Source organism: Anolis carolinensis, chromosome 3 (assembly GCF_035594765.1).
Source record: "Anolis carolinensis isolate JA03-04 chromosome 3, rAnoCar3.1.pri, whole genome shotgun sequence".
NCBI classification, from domain to species: Eukaryota; Metazoa; Chordata; class Lepidosauria; order Squamata; family Dactyloidae; genus Anolis; species Anolis carolinensis.
In genome coordinates, this window is record NC_085843.1 from 185,377,093 (window position 1) to 185,392,611 (window position 15,519).

Below are 15,519 nucleotides of genomic sequence, written 5' to 3' on the forward strand. Positions count from 1 at the left end.
TATCTTTCTTACCAAACGTTATTTCAAAATTCCATCTCAATGAGGAAATAATTATTTCCACCTGGCATCCAAATCCCATGTCTGAGTTGGAACAGTATCTTCATAATCTTTGTATTTGTATGGCTCTTGCATTTTGCATTCATTCAACTGTCTCTTATTGTCAGACTAAAACTTTTTAGTGGTCCTCGAAAGGAAGGCAAATCCCTTCGGTAAACAATCAACAGATGGCCCAGGCTATCAGAGTTTTGCAGGAGCTGGCCAAATGACCTATATCAAATAGATTCAAGCTTCATTTATGAAGGCAGTGGCATCTTTGGTTGCTTTGCTACATGTAATTCAACTTCCAGATTTATGCAGAGGTACAAGATGGTCTCTACATTCCAAATATAGATAATACTGCGGTACTCTAGTGGATGCTTAGTTTGGACATGCTGTCCTGTCTTCTGTTCTTCAGTGAGCTGACCCACCATCCAATGGTAAGCTTCAGAGTCACCCATTTTTGAGGCACAAAGATCATGAAAAAACTAGATTGCTTAGCTGTAATTGTGTCTTTTCATTATTGCCCTCACACAAACCTGCCTTCCCTCCCTCCCTTCTTTTAGGGCTCTGCAATATTTCACAGGAGGCAGTGGAGGTTCTTTCAAAGCAAATCAGCTCTAAATTTTTAAATGGGGTTTCCACACAGGCATGAAACTCATTTGCGTGAGGGTAGAAATGACTATTCAAGGAACCACAATAAAACATAAGTAACCTGTTCTTCCTTATACAAAAGGAATGAGAAAGGACCTCAAAGGCCAAAGGAGGCAACAACAGCCACACAGGAAAAAGACTCCCATCTCCATTCAGATAACCAGTCTCCGCTCTGCTCTCTTTCACCACCCCACTTGCGCCCTGAAGGGAGCAGCAGTAGCTGCTGCCACTGCTGTGTGCACAAACTGCAACTTCCCCGTTCTTTAGCCTGAAAACCAGTTTTTCCCCCAATCACCCAATCATTCCATCCCAGAATTCATGTGCCTACAGATATGGAAACTACAATAGTATTTGACATCCATAGTAGGTGATATTTTCATGACAAAGTTCTAGAATATCAAGCCAGCTTTTGTGGTTTCATTACAACCCATTATGCCTGAAAATGAAATTTTCTTTGTTAAGTCAAACAGACCCTATAAATATTGTGGGCACTATAGAATGGCTTCAAAAATCCTGTGGCTTGATTTTAATCTTTATTCAATTCACAGAATGCCTTTAACTGAGCATGCACATGATCTGCAAGTATTCTTCTATAAAGGTATTAAGCATGTCTAGGCCTGCTTAACTTTAATACAGTTGCTGTGTTAGATCTTGATTTGAAGCCCACATTCTCATATCCTCTTCTGTGGACATTTATACTGTGTTAATGGTTGGTTGATGTTCAGGTATAATTTCCAAATCTCTGAACACAAGATCCATCCATCCTCAAAAGTGTTATCTAAATCTATAATATGATAAAGAGCCATGTCACCCTCTTTTCAGGGAGAAAGGAGAGATTGGAATCTTAGAATTTATGAACATTATTTTTACCTTGATCTTTGACCAAGAAATTGGTAGTGACGAGGGGTGGTACTTGTCCACGGACTCCAGTTACAAATGGCTCTGACCCACGATTATTCCTGTCATCTTCAATTACCTGAATCTAAAATGGGAAGCAGCAAGTTAGCAGGTGATGAATATTGTGCAAGAATTGGTGACTTAAGAAGTAGCCTGTAGCCAAAGAAGATTTGTGTTCAGCCAGTAAATAGAAAAGTACAGATGGTTTACCGCATATAACTCAACTTCATGTATAAATCGAGGACAGTTTTGTGGGGCCAAAATTATGGATTTTGCTTTGACCAGTAGATAGGTGGAGGGTAAAATTTAGGGGTGATAAGCAGAAGCAAGAAGTACTCCCATCCCATTATCCCTCCCTTGCCCAAACAGAGAAAGAAAGGAAGCCCCTTCTCCTTCTTTGGCTTGAAAGCTCATGCGCAATGTGGAAGATCCATTCTGGATGCTTGAGCAGTGCTCATTTTTAACAAGGGTTTTCTGCATAAACCTCTCTGTTTAGAGACTGTAGTTGACATTTTAAGAAGGCACACATGCTTTTATAGCAAGCCCCTATTAAAAGTGTATGCCAAAATCTCTCTGCAGAGCTTATGCAGAGAGCCTTTATTTTAAAAATCCACTACTGCTCTGCTGCACCCCAAGTGACCAAAATGGCCCACCCACATGGTTGATAAGCTTTGCTCAGGCTGAAGAAGAAAGTGAAGAAGAATGCGGGTGGGGCAGCTTTTTTTCTTGGTCTGATCAAGGGAAGGTAACAGAATGGGAGTGCTTCTCATCTCTGCCACTTGTCATTATCTTTAGTCTAAGTCCCTAATCCCAGCATTGACCAGTGTATAAATTGACCCTGGATTTTTGGGGCTATTTCTGTCAAAAATGTTCGACTTATACATGAGTATATGTGGTTTATTTCTATTAATTAGTTCTTTTCAGGTTTTGACATATACAACAGAAGATTCAAGAACAGTGATACAAATAACATATTAAAATTCTATAATAAAAGATGTAATGTCAACTAATCTAAAGCCTGTGGCCCAAGAAAATTCCTTCTCATATTTCATCAGCAAATTCTGACAAAATTTACCTATGTCTGAAAATCACATGTCCACACATTAAAACAGCATTATGTAAATTGCTTTTTAAAAAATTCTATCCTGGGAGTTTCAAGTTAAACAATAGAAGAGAAGTCTTTGAAGATGACAAATTTTCTATCTGGGTTTTATCATTTCAGATAGTAGATAGAGACTTAAATGATAAAATGATCCTCAAAAGACAAAACAAAACGGAAAAACCAGCTAACCATAGAAATCAAAAAGGCCACCTGGATGTTGCTTCATATCTAGCTATACTATTTTCCAGCCCTCTTCATATCATATTCATCCTGTGCAATTTGGACTGACTTAATTCCAAAGCATGGAAAAGAACCCACTTGTCTGTTAGGCAATATAATTGTCCCTCTTTCCACTAGTAACATTCTGCTGAAGGCTGTGTGTTGATCGGCTGAGTACCGACCTCCACACATTAAAAAACTCATGCACAGACGTCTTCCAAGAACTTGGAAGGCCATCATACTCAGACAACGAAGAATCGTCTAAGTAAGTATGTAAGCTTTTTAATCAGCTATAATCCCTAATTCGTCTCCTGTCATTGTCCTTAGTCTATAGTTCCCTCATCAGGATACATACTATTTTGAAGTTTTGTTCAAATCTAAAAACAGAATTGTTGTAAAATAAGTGCTAATCACATTAAAAATAACTTATTGTCTACAAGAAGAAGAGCAGCCATATAAGTATTTGGAATCTAAATGATTCTTCTTCAGGATAAAATAAAGTACATTCGAACTGTATATTAATATTTTATAAAAGTGTTTTTGAACCCTTAGATTAGGAAGATTTATTTGAGCCTCCCATAGGAAAAGACAGCACTCTTTGTCAATTTGTGGGAAATAGTTTTACTCCTGTTAGAGCAGACCATTCAAACCATTCACCACTTTGCAATACTGCTTTGTAAGAATATTGATTGAAGTACAAGCAAACTCAGTTAACAAATCATCTGAGCAAAGGCTTCTTTTTTACAAAGCCTTTTTACACCTGTCCAGCCCCTTGTCCTTTCTCTATCTTCATGAGCACTGGGAAGATGATGAAGGAGGGCTGGAGAAACAGACATTTGGAAGCAACATTTCTACAGTAAACAATGCAATAAATCTTGATGTAGAGTAGGGAAGCAGCACTCATGGGATTCTGTTCTAGCTGACCATATTGTAGTTGTGCAAGCATAAAACAGACAAGGTGAACAGCAGCTGGCTCTAGAATCCCTTATTGAGCACCTGTAAATAACAGAATGGGGGGAAGAGAGCAGATATGTCCGCCTCACTTATTGTTCCCAAAACATTTTTAAAAATATAGATCAAAAAGTCTGGACATCCAAAATGGAAATAATAAGAAAAAGGAAAATAAAAATTCATCCCTGGGTGCATTTTGGAAAAAGCCTTGTCCTTAAAAGGCCCAAAGTGTTTTAATTACTCGTGCAAGGTTTACCCAATCCGGTTATTTCATTTCACATGTGCGTATCTTAAACTCGAATAAAAGGTCTGCTGAAATATATTCAACCTACTATTTTTTTTTTTACTTTTTCTTGCGATACAGGAACCTATACTGATTTTTTCCCATGTTATTTTTGGTCTGTACTACAAAAATGTCTGTTACCATAATGCCCAGGGACACATCTACTTTATTAATTGAGATATACCCGTACCAATATCCTCACATCTGAAACACACCAACAGAAAGACTGTACAAAAGTTGAGTGACCATGCAAAGAAGAAATTTTTCTGTTCCAACTCTACAAACTAACTGAAGCTGGTACACCACTGCTGAGATTCTAGCATTGGGGCCAACTTCAGTGTATTCCCAAGACACAATGACACAAGGGCAATAGGCAAGAGGTAATTCACAAACTTATCACAAACCAAGGTATTTTGTCTATTATTAGAAAATTTTCATGGAACATTTTCTCTTGGTGAAATGCATTGGACAGCCTGCTATTGTGAAATATGACAGTTTGATGTATTTACCATTTCCATTTTCTTTCTCATAAATTTATATTAGAAAGTAACAGAATATCTCTAAAAATAAACTATAATGGAAGTTTTAAAGAAGAAAAATGACTTTCGACCAAAACATGGTCAAGAAAATTTCTGTTAAAGAATAAGCTGTGAGTATATATATATTGCAAATTATACATCAGTCGGAAACTTGTAATTCATTCTTATTTTGTGGTGGGGGCATCCCCATTCATTTCAGAACCACTGGACATTCTAGAAATTCCTAAGCAGTTATGTGAAATTTGTCATTCATTGTGCAAACCTGATATTTGAAATATTTAGTGACACTTTGTTTATGAACAAGTAATATTCAGGAAAAGTACTATAGATATATTACATCACATGTTTCTTTCAATGTCAAACTTCTAGTGTCCCTTGATTTGGGATGGAATGGAAATTTCAAAGTTTGTGATATTTTACTCTTATGTATTGTGAAGTTATGAGTAAAAAGAAAGATAAAATAAGAATGAAGGACTAAAACCAGGACAGTTAGCAAGGGGAAGATTACTTTGCAGACATATACAGGCAGCCACCCACATGCACACAATAGCAGACAGAGAGACAGACACTGCACTTACTGGGCTAGGAATTGCATCAGGATCTATCCTGTGTCTGGGTTTCTGCTGAGGTGGCAGCTCATTAAGTTGCTTTTTTGTTTAAAAAGGAAAAAAGAAGTAAAATTGCCACAAAAAAGGGAAAAGAGAAAGAACAGTAAAACAGAAGTTCTAAGCAATGTTATTCCTATCTGTCTCTGTTTCCATTACTGTTAGATATATGCATTTTGGACAACAGATCATGCAACAAAAGGGGGAAATAACACAGCTTCAGTTATTCATGTTGTTTTCTCATCTTGTTCTCCAAATGGAAGTATGCTCATATGCTTATTTAGTGTGAATATGGAGAGGCTATGGGCTCCAGACTGCACTTTATGAGACACAACTCCCCAGAGACTTAATTTAAAGGAAAAGCACAGAAGGAAGTACACTGATAAGCATGCTTGAAGCTTTCCAAGCAGCAGATCCAGATTTTACCCAACACAAGGTTCTTTCTTCATCTTCTGCAAGCTATGTTAGTGTAACAGCACAAAGCCAGACATACGGGGCGATTTCAAAGATGGATTGCCACAGGCACCTTATGACCTTTGGAACAACACATTCATGAAACTCACCAGAATTGCAAAGGTAAGGCTTGCAATGATCAGTGGGAAATAGTACCCATTTCAAACCTGCTGCTAATTCCAGTAAGTGTGCATCTTTGTGCCATTATCTTTTACAATTAAAGCAACATATCAGTTGCTTCTCTAACTAATGACACAAGTACCCAAAACACAATCTATACAATTAAATATAATGTGTCGACATTCCTTGAACTTGACAAAGGTGAAATGCAAAATATAAAGAAATCCTCATACCAAAATTCATACCAATGTTACATTCCCTAGCTGGTAAAGAATTAAGAGCACATATAGGTGGATTTCTGGCTTTTTCCTTCAAATATCAAACTGCTTTTGAACCCCACCCCTTCAGTTTCAAACATTTTGCCACTGGGAGCTACTGTGTAAGGAATAGTAAAGTCCAAAGCTCCCGTAAATATTTACAACTGTTTATATGGTTCTCTGGATCCAAGTCACACCGCACAGCTTGAGCTGTGGACAGAGTCCACAAAAAACATACAAATAATGGAAGAAAAAATCATCACAGAAACTAAATTAACTGTTATTATCTTTCACCTCCACAAGTGGCACAGCAAACAGCCATCAGTCACGGAAGAGAATATTCCCTCTTTTGCCTTCTGTACCCAAAAGTCAGTTAAAATTTACTTCTCTTTTGGTGCATAAGCACACCCTGAACCAGACAATCAACAGACATTGTCCACCATAATTCCTGTGATCTTTTTGTGGTTGGTGTTGTTACAAGCAGTACTGCAGAAAACATCTATGATGATCCATTTGTATGTACAGATCCACAGATAAGATTAGGACTGCCATGAAAGCCAATAACAAGAAGTGTGTGAACACCCCCGAGGACTGCAAAGTGAACACAACTGAAGCAAGTGGGGAGAAGGTACAAAGAGGCAAATCTTCAGCAGCACTTAACTTCGAGAACAAGGATATTCAGTTCTAAAACTGATTTTAGTAACTTACTGGACTAGGAATGGAGTCTGGATCTAGACGTTTTGGTGGAGGTGCTGGTGCAGGTGGACTCCCATAATTTGCTGGCCCAGAATAAGCAGCACCATAATTTGGCTGATTTCCTCGATTTTGTCCAAAGGATCCTGAAAAATAAATACGCAAGAATGAAATATATAAGAGAAGTAAAATTAAAACCAGACTATCTTTGATAGTAAATCTACCATTTAGAAGTAACTGCAAACAACTTTCCAATAAATGAAACTGATGGTGCAAAGTGCAAGTCACAATTTGAACAAAATTACCTTTGAAGTAAATCATTTAAAGGTAGTTTAAAATAATTCTGACATGTATTTGGGGTTAATTTTTGAAACAGAACTTTCTGAAATGTTCAAAGCATTCCTGAAATACATCATTTTTTAAATAATCAAATCTGACCACTGTTCTCTAAACAAATCCACAATAAAGCAACGAAATATGCAACTATAATTATAAATCATTGAGTTAGATCTGGAATAAGATTTGGCTAAGATTTGGAATAAGATAATATCAGCAGTCCAAATTAGGCATGTCTAATATATTTCCTTGAATTCAACAGAACCATTATATATTTCATATTTTTATTATTAATTTTATATATTCTAGCGTCTAAAAGTTTCTGTATGTTCTATGAGATTTCAAACTGAGAAACCAGAGAAGGTAAAACAGTTTTTGAAAAATTAAATGGGTGAAGGAAGGACAACTTAAGACTTGAATTAGAGAAGGGTGTGAAAGTCCTCTTTTTGTAACTGAAAAAAGGTTTCACAAACTTTAAAAAAAATCCAACCAATTCAGGCTGATTTTACATCAAAGAGGAATTGGTTTCCTATTATTTAAAATGGAAGAAACAAAATTACAATAACTGACCATAAATTAATCTTTTTCTTAGTTATTCAAAATCTTAGTTATTCAAAATCTTTTAGAGAAAAATAACACTAGAAGTGACTATAATACTCAGGTCAACCAGAATGGGCTTTCTCTAGACCAGAGATTCTCAACAACCGAGATGTTTTAGCCTTCAACTCTCAGAAATCCTAACAGCTGGTAAACTGGCTGGGATTTTGGGAGTTGTAGGCCAAAACACCTGGGGACCCACAGGTTGAGAAACACTGCTCTAGACCCTTCTCACCAATGTGTCAAACATACCATTTTGTTGTGGCGTATATGCTGGCTGGGAAGGATGAGTGGGAGGTGGTCCTTGAAAGCCTGCCATTGGTGGTCCAGGAAGTGGCCCTGTCATAGATGGCTGGGGTGGTGGTGACGTCACATGATTTGGTTGGGACGTGATAAGCCCACTAACTGCCTGACCAGGCAAGGATCCAGCTGGCATTGTGGGAGGCCTTGAAATCCCTGCAGCAGGAGCATAACTGGAAGCTCCAATCCCAGAAGAAAGAGGTGGTGGGCCAAACCCAGGAGGTTGAGAGGAAAGGTGTGGGGCTGATGGAGGACCAGAAACGGCAGCCTGTGCCACAGGATGACCCTGAGACAAGCTTGTGGGAGGCAATCCTTGGGGTATGTTAGGAGGTGGTGGTCCTTGGTTTGCATATGATACATATTGCCCAGCTCCAGTTGCTGTAAAACTTCCTGAGGCAGGTGGAACTGATGTTGGGGGACCTAAGAAACAGAAATGAAACTATCATCATGCTTTGTTCCCACATTTAATTATTGGTAAAATACTTTTCTCCTCCCAGCATGTACATATATTCATACAAATGTCTAGATTATCTCATACCTCTTTGTATTGGTAACTAGAGCTTGTAATTATATTTAGAAGTACCAAGGAATATACATATCAGCTTGTTTCATTTCTAAACTTTACCACAGAGGAAGGGAATGTGGTGATCTTCAGATGGTTTGGGCTAAACTCCCTGACCATTAGCCAGACTAGCTGTATATAGAGAGCACTAAGCTGCCTTTATTGAGCATGATGCAGCAAAGAGACAGTAATATGGCCCTGTGTCATTACCTCTTCTTGGTCAGCCTGCACAACTAGAGTGCTGGCAATGTGCAAATGGGCCACAAGAACAATATCAAGGAGGGGAGAAGGGTCCAGTGAGAAGTGGTGTTGCTGGAACAGGTTGAATGGTGCCAGTCGAAAGCAGTACTGTTGTCACTTCCACTGCGCAGACTGCAAACAAGGAGGACAGTCCTTCCTATTGCATTCTAGAAAGAATCCTAAGAGCTTATTGTGCTGCCATCACTTTTGTCTGTTTTAAATGAAGATCCTCTGAAGTAACACAGCACAGTGCTGATTACACACCTCACAGAAATTCTCCAAACACAGTTCCACATTAAGAAATATTCCAGAGATTCCAGATTTCCAAATCTGTAAGTTCTTGTTTCTAACGATTCCCTTAATTTACAATAGTTTGTACCTGTACTTAGAGGAAACCCATTAAAATAACTGGGCTTTAAGATAAACATTATTATATTAGGGGCCATTGATCATAACAGTTCTACTAAATCTGCATGTAAAGTATCCCCCCCCCCCCCCAACATGTACCACAAAGATTAGGCATTCAAAGCTTTAACTTCTTTCCAAATTAGTTAAAAATGGTCCAATTTAGATGATATATATAAACATTAAGGTAACACTTTGCAAAAAGTGATTTACAGGAGGAGAGCTATATAAATATGAAGGATACAATCCACTCAAAGTTAAATATTTCTAAATCCCAACTGCCTGGTGTGAGGAATCCAGCTACGTAACTGGAAGTGATAATATGATCAGTTTAAGGTAAAGATTGGAAACAATGTTATTACCCATTGTTCTCCAATTTCTTTGACAATCTTCAGTGTGGGTTATGAAAAAGAATTCTGCATCAGGTATCATTCCCAAGGTTTTGTGAAACTATGGCTTAAAGCTGAATTTAATAGATCTGAGAACTGAAGCTGGTAAGTTATGCTCTTCGTTATCTTTAAGTAACAGCTCAAACTTGAAAACAATTATTCTTGATTTAATACACTGCCCTTCTCTTTGATAACTGACCTAGGATTCTACTCACTGAGGGATTGTATCCTCTTTCAACTAGAGAAATACAGAGTTTCAAAATGGTGGACCCAATTTCAAAGCAGTATATTTCATGATAGCAACATGGTACAATTATACACAAAGTTTCATTAGACACCTCCTATTTTTCATCCTCATTGGAATTGTTTGAAATTGTGCCTCTAATATCTCACTTTTCAGAAACTCCCATTCATCATGAACTCCTTTCTCTTTAGTATTCCTGACCATATGATCACACTCAATTTTCCCTATATTTATCAAAGTCAACTTTAATAAAATCTAAAGTATGTGTTTAACTATGTTTGGCTTCCCCTTTCCACTGTGTAACAAACTCTAAAAGAACATGATCACCCCCACCTAAGGATTCATTCATTTGTATGTAGCTTTTCCCACACAGTGGGAGCCAAGGTGGCTTCCAGCAAAAAGTATTTTTTTAAAGTTAGTCATTTCATTTGCCAAACAAATGACTGAAGAGTTTTTAATATCTCAAAATAACTTTAAATATCATACCAATCTGAGATCCAGTTAAAATTGATATAATATACAATATTTTCAGCACTTAAGATGTTTTCCTACATTTATACTATTTGTTAAATAGAAAAGAATAGAAATGTTTCTGTAGCAGCCGAGAAGCACCATTATTCTCAAAGAAACTCCAATGTAAATATATCTATGTAAGCATTCATGCAACATTCAAATATGCTAGTCATTCACCGTAGCTCAGTCCTGCTAGGGCAGGAACAGATGCTGAAGTACCGCCTATCTGCATTCCAGCCATATGATTGGTCAGCTGCTGTGTACTTGTTGGAGGTAGCCCATATTGCTGGAAAGTTGCTGGCTGCGTAGGAGGAGCTGATGCTGTGCCAGGCATAAACTGCTGAGGAGGCCTAGGTAGAGAGATGCAGAAAGAACATTTGTTATAATAAACACGTGTTTGTTGCTGCTCTTGTTCAGCCCCATATAAAAGAAATGAGAGGGATCTTTCCAATGGCTGTACAATTTTCTAAACAGGTGCATTATGATGGATAGGTTTCTAAACCTGTAACTGTGGTTCTTCAGGTAGTCATCTGTGAATTCACATGATGTGCAACTGCATCCTCAGAAGGTCAGTAGTGGTGCCTGTCCCATCACCATGCATATTCCTAGTCCCTTCCCATCAACTCAGTTTCATTCTGCCACATATACTAAACCACAGGAAAGAGGAAGTAAAGACCAAAAGGGGAGTAAAACAGTGTGCTTCAGGTCACAGATAATCACCTTGGGTGCATCTACACTGTAGAATTAATACAGTTTGATACCATTAAGTGCTATGGAATCATGACACTTGTAGTTTGGTGAGACACCAGAGCTCTTTGCTAGAGGAGGCTAAAGACCTTGTAAAGCTACAACTCCCATGATTCCATAGCATCGAACTATGGCAGTTAAAGTCGTGTCAAATTATTAATTCTACAGTAAAGAAGCACCCTCAGAGAATCGCAGTTAGGAGTAAGCAATTTGTCTGCCTACTTCAAGATCTGCATGACTCATAAGTGGATGACTAACAAGCTACTGACCTGGATGGTGGGTAATGGTCATGCCAGTTTAATAAAAAAAAGGCACTACCAAATAATTTCAGCAGTGGAACTCTCTGTCTTGGAGTGTGGTGGAAGCTCCTTCCTTGGAAGCTTTATATAGAGGGGTACTCTGACTGTGCTTTTCTTGCATGGCAGGGGGTTGGACTAGATAGCCATGTGGTCTTTTCCAACTTTATCATTCTATTATTCTAATGTTTGGTCTTTGAACTACAAATTTGGGGTGTATCTACACTATAGAATAAATGCAGTTTGACACCAATTGTTGAAGACTGAGAAGCCTCTGAAGATGAGGACCAGGCTTCTCTGGTTGAGCCTGGTGTTTCTGTGAGGGAAAGTGAAAGTGTTTTTTGAGACAATGGAATTGTTTTGGGTAGAGCTGTTGTCGAGGAAACAGACAGTGATTCTCATGAGAATCGGCCAGGGATTGACTCTAAAAGGAATGTGGAGGAGACAGGAGGGTACAGATAACCCAATGTTTACAGATCAGATGGGACAAGTGCGAAAAAGAGACAAATCTGGTGTTCCCAGAGACTGAAAGATAAACCAAGGGAATCCAGGTGTGAGAAAGAGTGATGGCATGGGCCAGAGGGAGTATTCTTAAGGAACTGGAGTCAATGCTTGGTGGGGAGATCAGCGTTGGATTTCATGTGTCAAGTTGCCTGTCTTGGGAGTTCCGAGTTAGGAGTTCTGTTCTTGGGTCTGTATCTAATTTTCCTGGTAAGTTCCATGCCTCCGGTTTGGATTACAAACCTTGTTTCGAGTTTCAAGCTTCTGGGTTTATAGTTATGTTCAAGTATCAAGCCTTTGGATTATGGTGATGTTTATGCTTTCAAGTCTTTGGATATAATTCTAGTGCAACTACCCTTAGATTACAGTTTCTTGCTTTTGTCTTAAGTGATTTTTGCAATTCCTATTCAGAGTTGCTAATTGCTTTTTGTTAAGTTCCTGGAAATCTAACTCATGGATGTATTTTGAAACTATTTTTGTATTATATACCCTTTTCTTAATAAACTTACTATTCTTGTTCATCTGTGTGGTGTTTGGATGGAAAAGGGATCAAGTAGGCGCCTGGGCTACAACACCAATTTCACTACCAAATTTCAATAATATGGGATTCTGGGAGTAGTCGCTTTACAAACTCTTTTGTCTTCTCTGCCCAAAACTACATTGAGCCATGGCAGTTAAAGTGGGGCCAAAATACATTAATTCTGAAGTGTAGATGCACCCCTAATCTATGGCAGATGAAGATGACAGTTAGGAGCATGTTGAAACCCCAGACCTACCAGGAAAATAAAGTTGCAGTGGCTCCTGATCATTACTAGAAATAGAAGCTTAGCCAACTGTATGCATTAGAAGAATAGGATTTCTTAGAAAAGATATTGCCTTTGAAGAGCACATATTGCCTTTGAAGAGCACATAGACAGTCTGGGTGGTGGAGTGTAGCATAAAACTTTGAACAGACAGGAAGATGATCTTCCAAAATAAAACTAAAGAACTAAAAGTAAAGTAAAGACCCAGAAAAAAACCCCAGAAATAAAGGCACTTAAACAACAACTATAAAGGAAAATGAGAAAGAACTCTCTCACAATAGCTGTAACTCTGTAGATTGCTTCCAACACCAGCAAACAAAAAGGTAAGAAGGGATGAACAGCATGCAGGAGCTCCATCTAAAGGACATTTCTAGAGCTTCAGTTGCACTGGAACAGGATTACCCATTTGTGTAAGTAACAAAGAGCACAAACAACTCCATCTGACACATAGGAAATGATCATAAAGACCTTCCTCTACGTTTTAAGATTTTACTTTCTGGCATAACATAATTAATCGACTATGAAATGGCAATGCATCAAGTACAAAGAGTCTCACTTATCCAAGCTAAACGGGCCAGCAGAAGCTTGGATAAGCGAATATCTTGGATAATAAGGAGGGATTAAGGAAAAGCCTATTAAACATCAAATTAGGTTATGATTTTACAAATTAAGCACCAAAACATCATGTTATACAACAAATTTCAATACGCAGTAATGTTATGTTGTAATTACTGTATTTACGAATTTAGCACCAAAATATCACGATATATTGAAAACACTGACGACAAAAATGGCTTGGATTATCCAGAGGCTTGGATAAGCGAGGCTTGGATAAGTGAGACTCTAATGTACAACAATGGAAATAAAACTTAACTTGGTTACATCATTACATAACACTGTGAACTGCTAACACTGTGAACCACCTTGAGTCCCCTTCGAGGTTGTGAAGGGATGTGTTGCAATAGCAGATTCCCAGATTAGTTTAGTGTTTACACCTTATTTTATTTTTTGGTTATTTAATATTTAATGTTTATTTTACTTGATATTTGTCTTTACTGTTCTAATGGTTTATACTGTTTTAATTCTTTTAATTTGCCTTTGTTTGTATTGTTATATTGTGTGTTGAGGCCTTGGCCTTTGTAAGCCGCATCGAGTCATTCGGGAGATGCTAGCGGGGTACAAATAAAGTTTAATAATAATAATAATAATAATGTAGCACAAATCCTATGTAAAATCATACTACATATTTTTGACATTAGTATTAAAATCTGAAATATATACAGAAAGTCTTTACTTTCTGAAGGCATACACACCTGATATAGACACAAAAAAATGGATCCCAATTTCCTCAAAGCAAACTGCCATTTAAGATTTATCAACTATTCATTCCATGCATTCATGTTTCCCTTACGTATCTAATCAACCATATTAGATCATTACAAGTGCAAGGTTCTTATAATCATTGTATCACTAGACAACAGAGCACTCCTTCTTTGGGTGGAAAGGGAAATGGTTCATACACAGAATTTCTATTACTATGTATTTAACAATGTCCACATGTTTATTGAGTGTATTCAGAAAGATGTGTTTATTCAGTGGGGGGGGGGGGGGGAACCTTTTCATTGCGAGAAATCTGGAGGCCAGATTTAGAACCATGGAGATAAGAAATGAATGTGTACAAGAAGCACAAAATTAAAGCTACATGGAAACGCCATGTACACTTGGATGCAAGTCCCACACAAGACATCAAGCTTGCTTTAAATAACAACTTATAGGATCTGGCTTTAACAAAACAAAAACAAAACAAAACAGGATATGGGAGATGTGAAAAATTGAGAAAGTAAAGGAATTATAGCAAAATAGCATGTAAGGATTGAGGCAAATTGCATAATATGGGAAGGAGGAAAGGGTAAGACATTTAAAAAAAACTAGCTTTTAAAAGTATACAAATTGCCTAATCAACGGTAGGGTTTTTTTGTGGTCAGCTTTAATTACTGCATGTACTTATTTATAAATCTAGACATTTTAGTCAAAAAATGACCCTGATCAATTATCTATGGATCAATGTGAGTACTGTACCATAAGAGTTAAGGTAAAAAAGAGGAACCATCCCTTTCTCTGTGTGGACCAGTGATAGGTGAGAGCTTAATCTATCATGGGTAAATCTAAAAGAAGCACTGACCCCTTACTCTCTCTGTCATGCTGATGCTTTTGGCCTTTGAAAATGCCTGGGCAGGAAAACAGCAACGGCAGCCAGAGGCAGCTGGTCCCTTGAAGCGGTGTTGGCACGTTCCCATCTCCACAGAGTGACCTTTGATTTACCCATAGGTCAACATCAAAATCTCTAATTTTAGCCCCAAAGCTGCCTTTAACTTATATATGAGGTCAGCTTTTACACAAGCATGATAAAAACTGTTTTACTACAGAAAAAAGTGATAGTGATATGCTCAGAGTCTGATTACTGTTATGATAATTACCTTTGCAACTGAACTGTAGAAGCAGGAATCCCATTATGTACATCTCCTTGTCCAAACTGACTATAAAGAGGTTGCCCAGGAGGAACTGATGTTCCAGGTGTTGATGCAGCTGCTCCAGAAGTGGCAGGAGTTCTTAGAGAACCTATAAATATTAAATTGCATATCAGAAATATACCACTTAGGCAAGGGTGGGGAACCTCATATGCCAAAGGCTTTTAATACACTAGACATGAAATTTCTTAAAAGCAATATAAACACAAACTCAAGAAAGTATAGTAACTATGTCCTGCATCTTTATGA

General features: G+C 37.8%; 1 protein-coding gene across 4 annotated transcripts in view; it reads right to left on the reverse strand.

Annotated features, from left to right (window-relative positions):
• sec24c (SEC24 homolog C, COPII coat complex component) overlaps window positions 1–15,519 on the reverse strand; it is a 56,146-nt gene that overhangs the window by 22,818 nt on the left and 17,809 nt on the right. For 3 of the 4 annotated variants that reach the window (XM_008114252.3, XM_008114250.3, XM_008114251.2), the window contains 6 exons: window positions 15,220–15,361; window positions 10,573–10,745; window positions 7,995–8,462; window positions 6,825–6,955; window positions 5,260–5,328; window positions 1,561–1,672 (listed from right to left, as the gene is read on the reverse strand). In XM_008114252.3, coding sequence (XP_008112459.2) covers window positions 1,561–1,672; window positions 5,260–5,328; window positions 6,825–6,955; window positions 7,995–8,462; window positions 10,573–10,745; window positions 15,220–15,361 — 1,095 coding nt within the window. The remainder of the gene's footprint in view (window positions 1–1,560; window positions 1,673–5,259; window positions 5,329–6,824; window positions 6,956–7,994; window positions 8,463–10,572; window positions 10,746–15,219; window positions 15,362–15,519) is intronic. The other variant, XM_003223136.4, reaches the window with a different exon arrangement.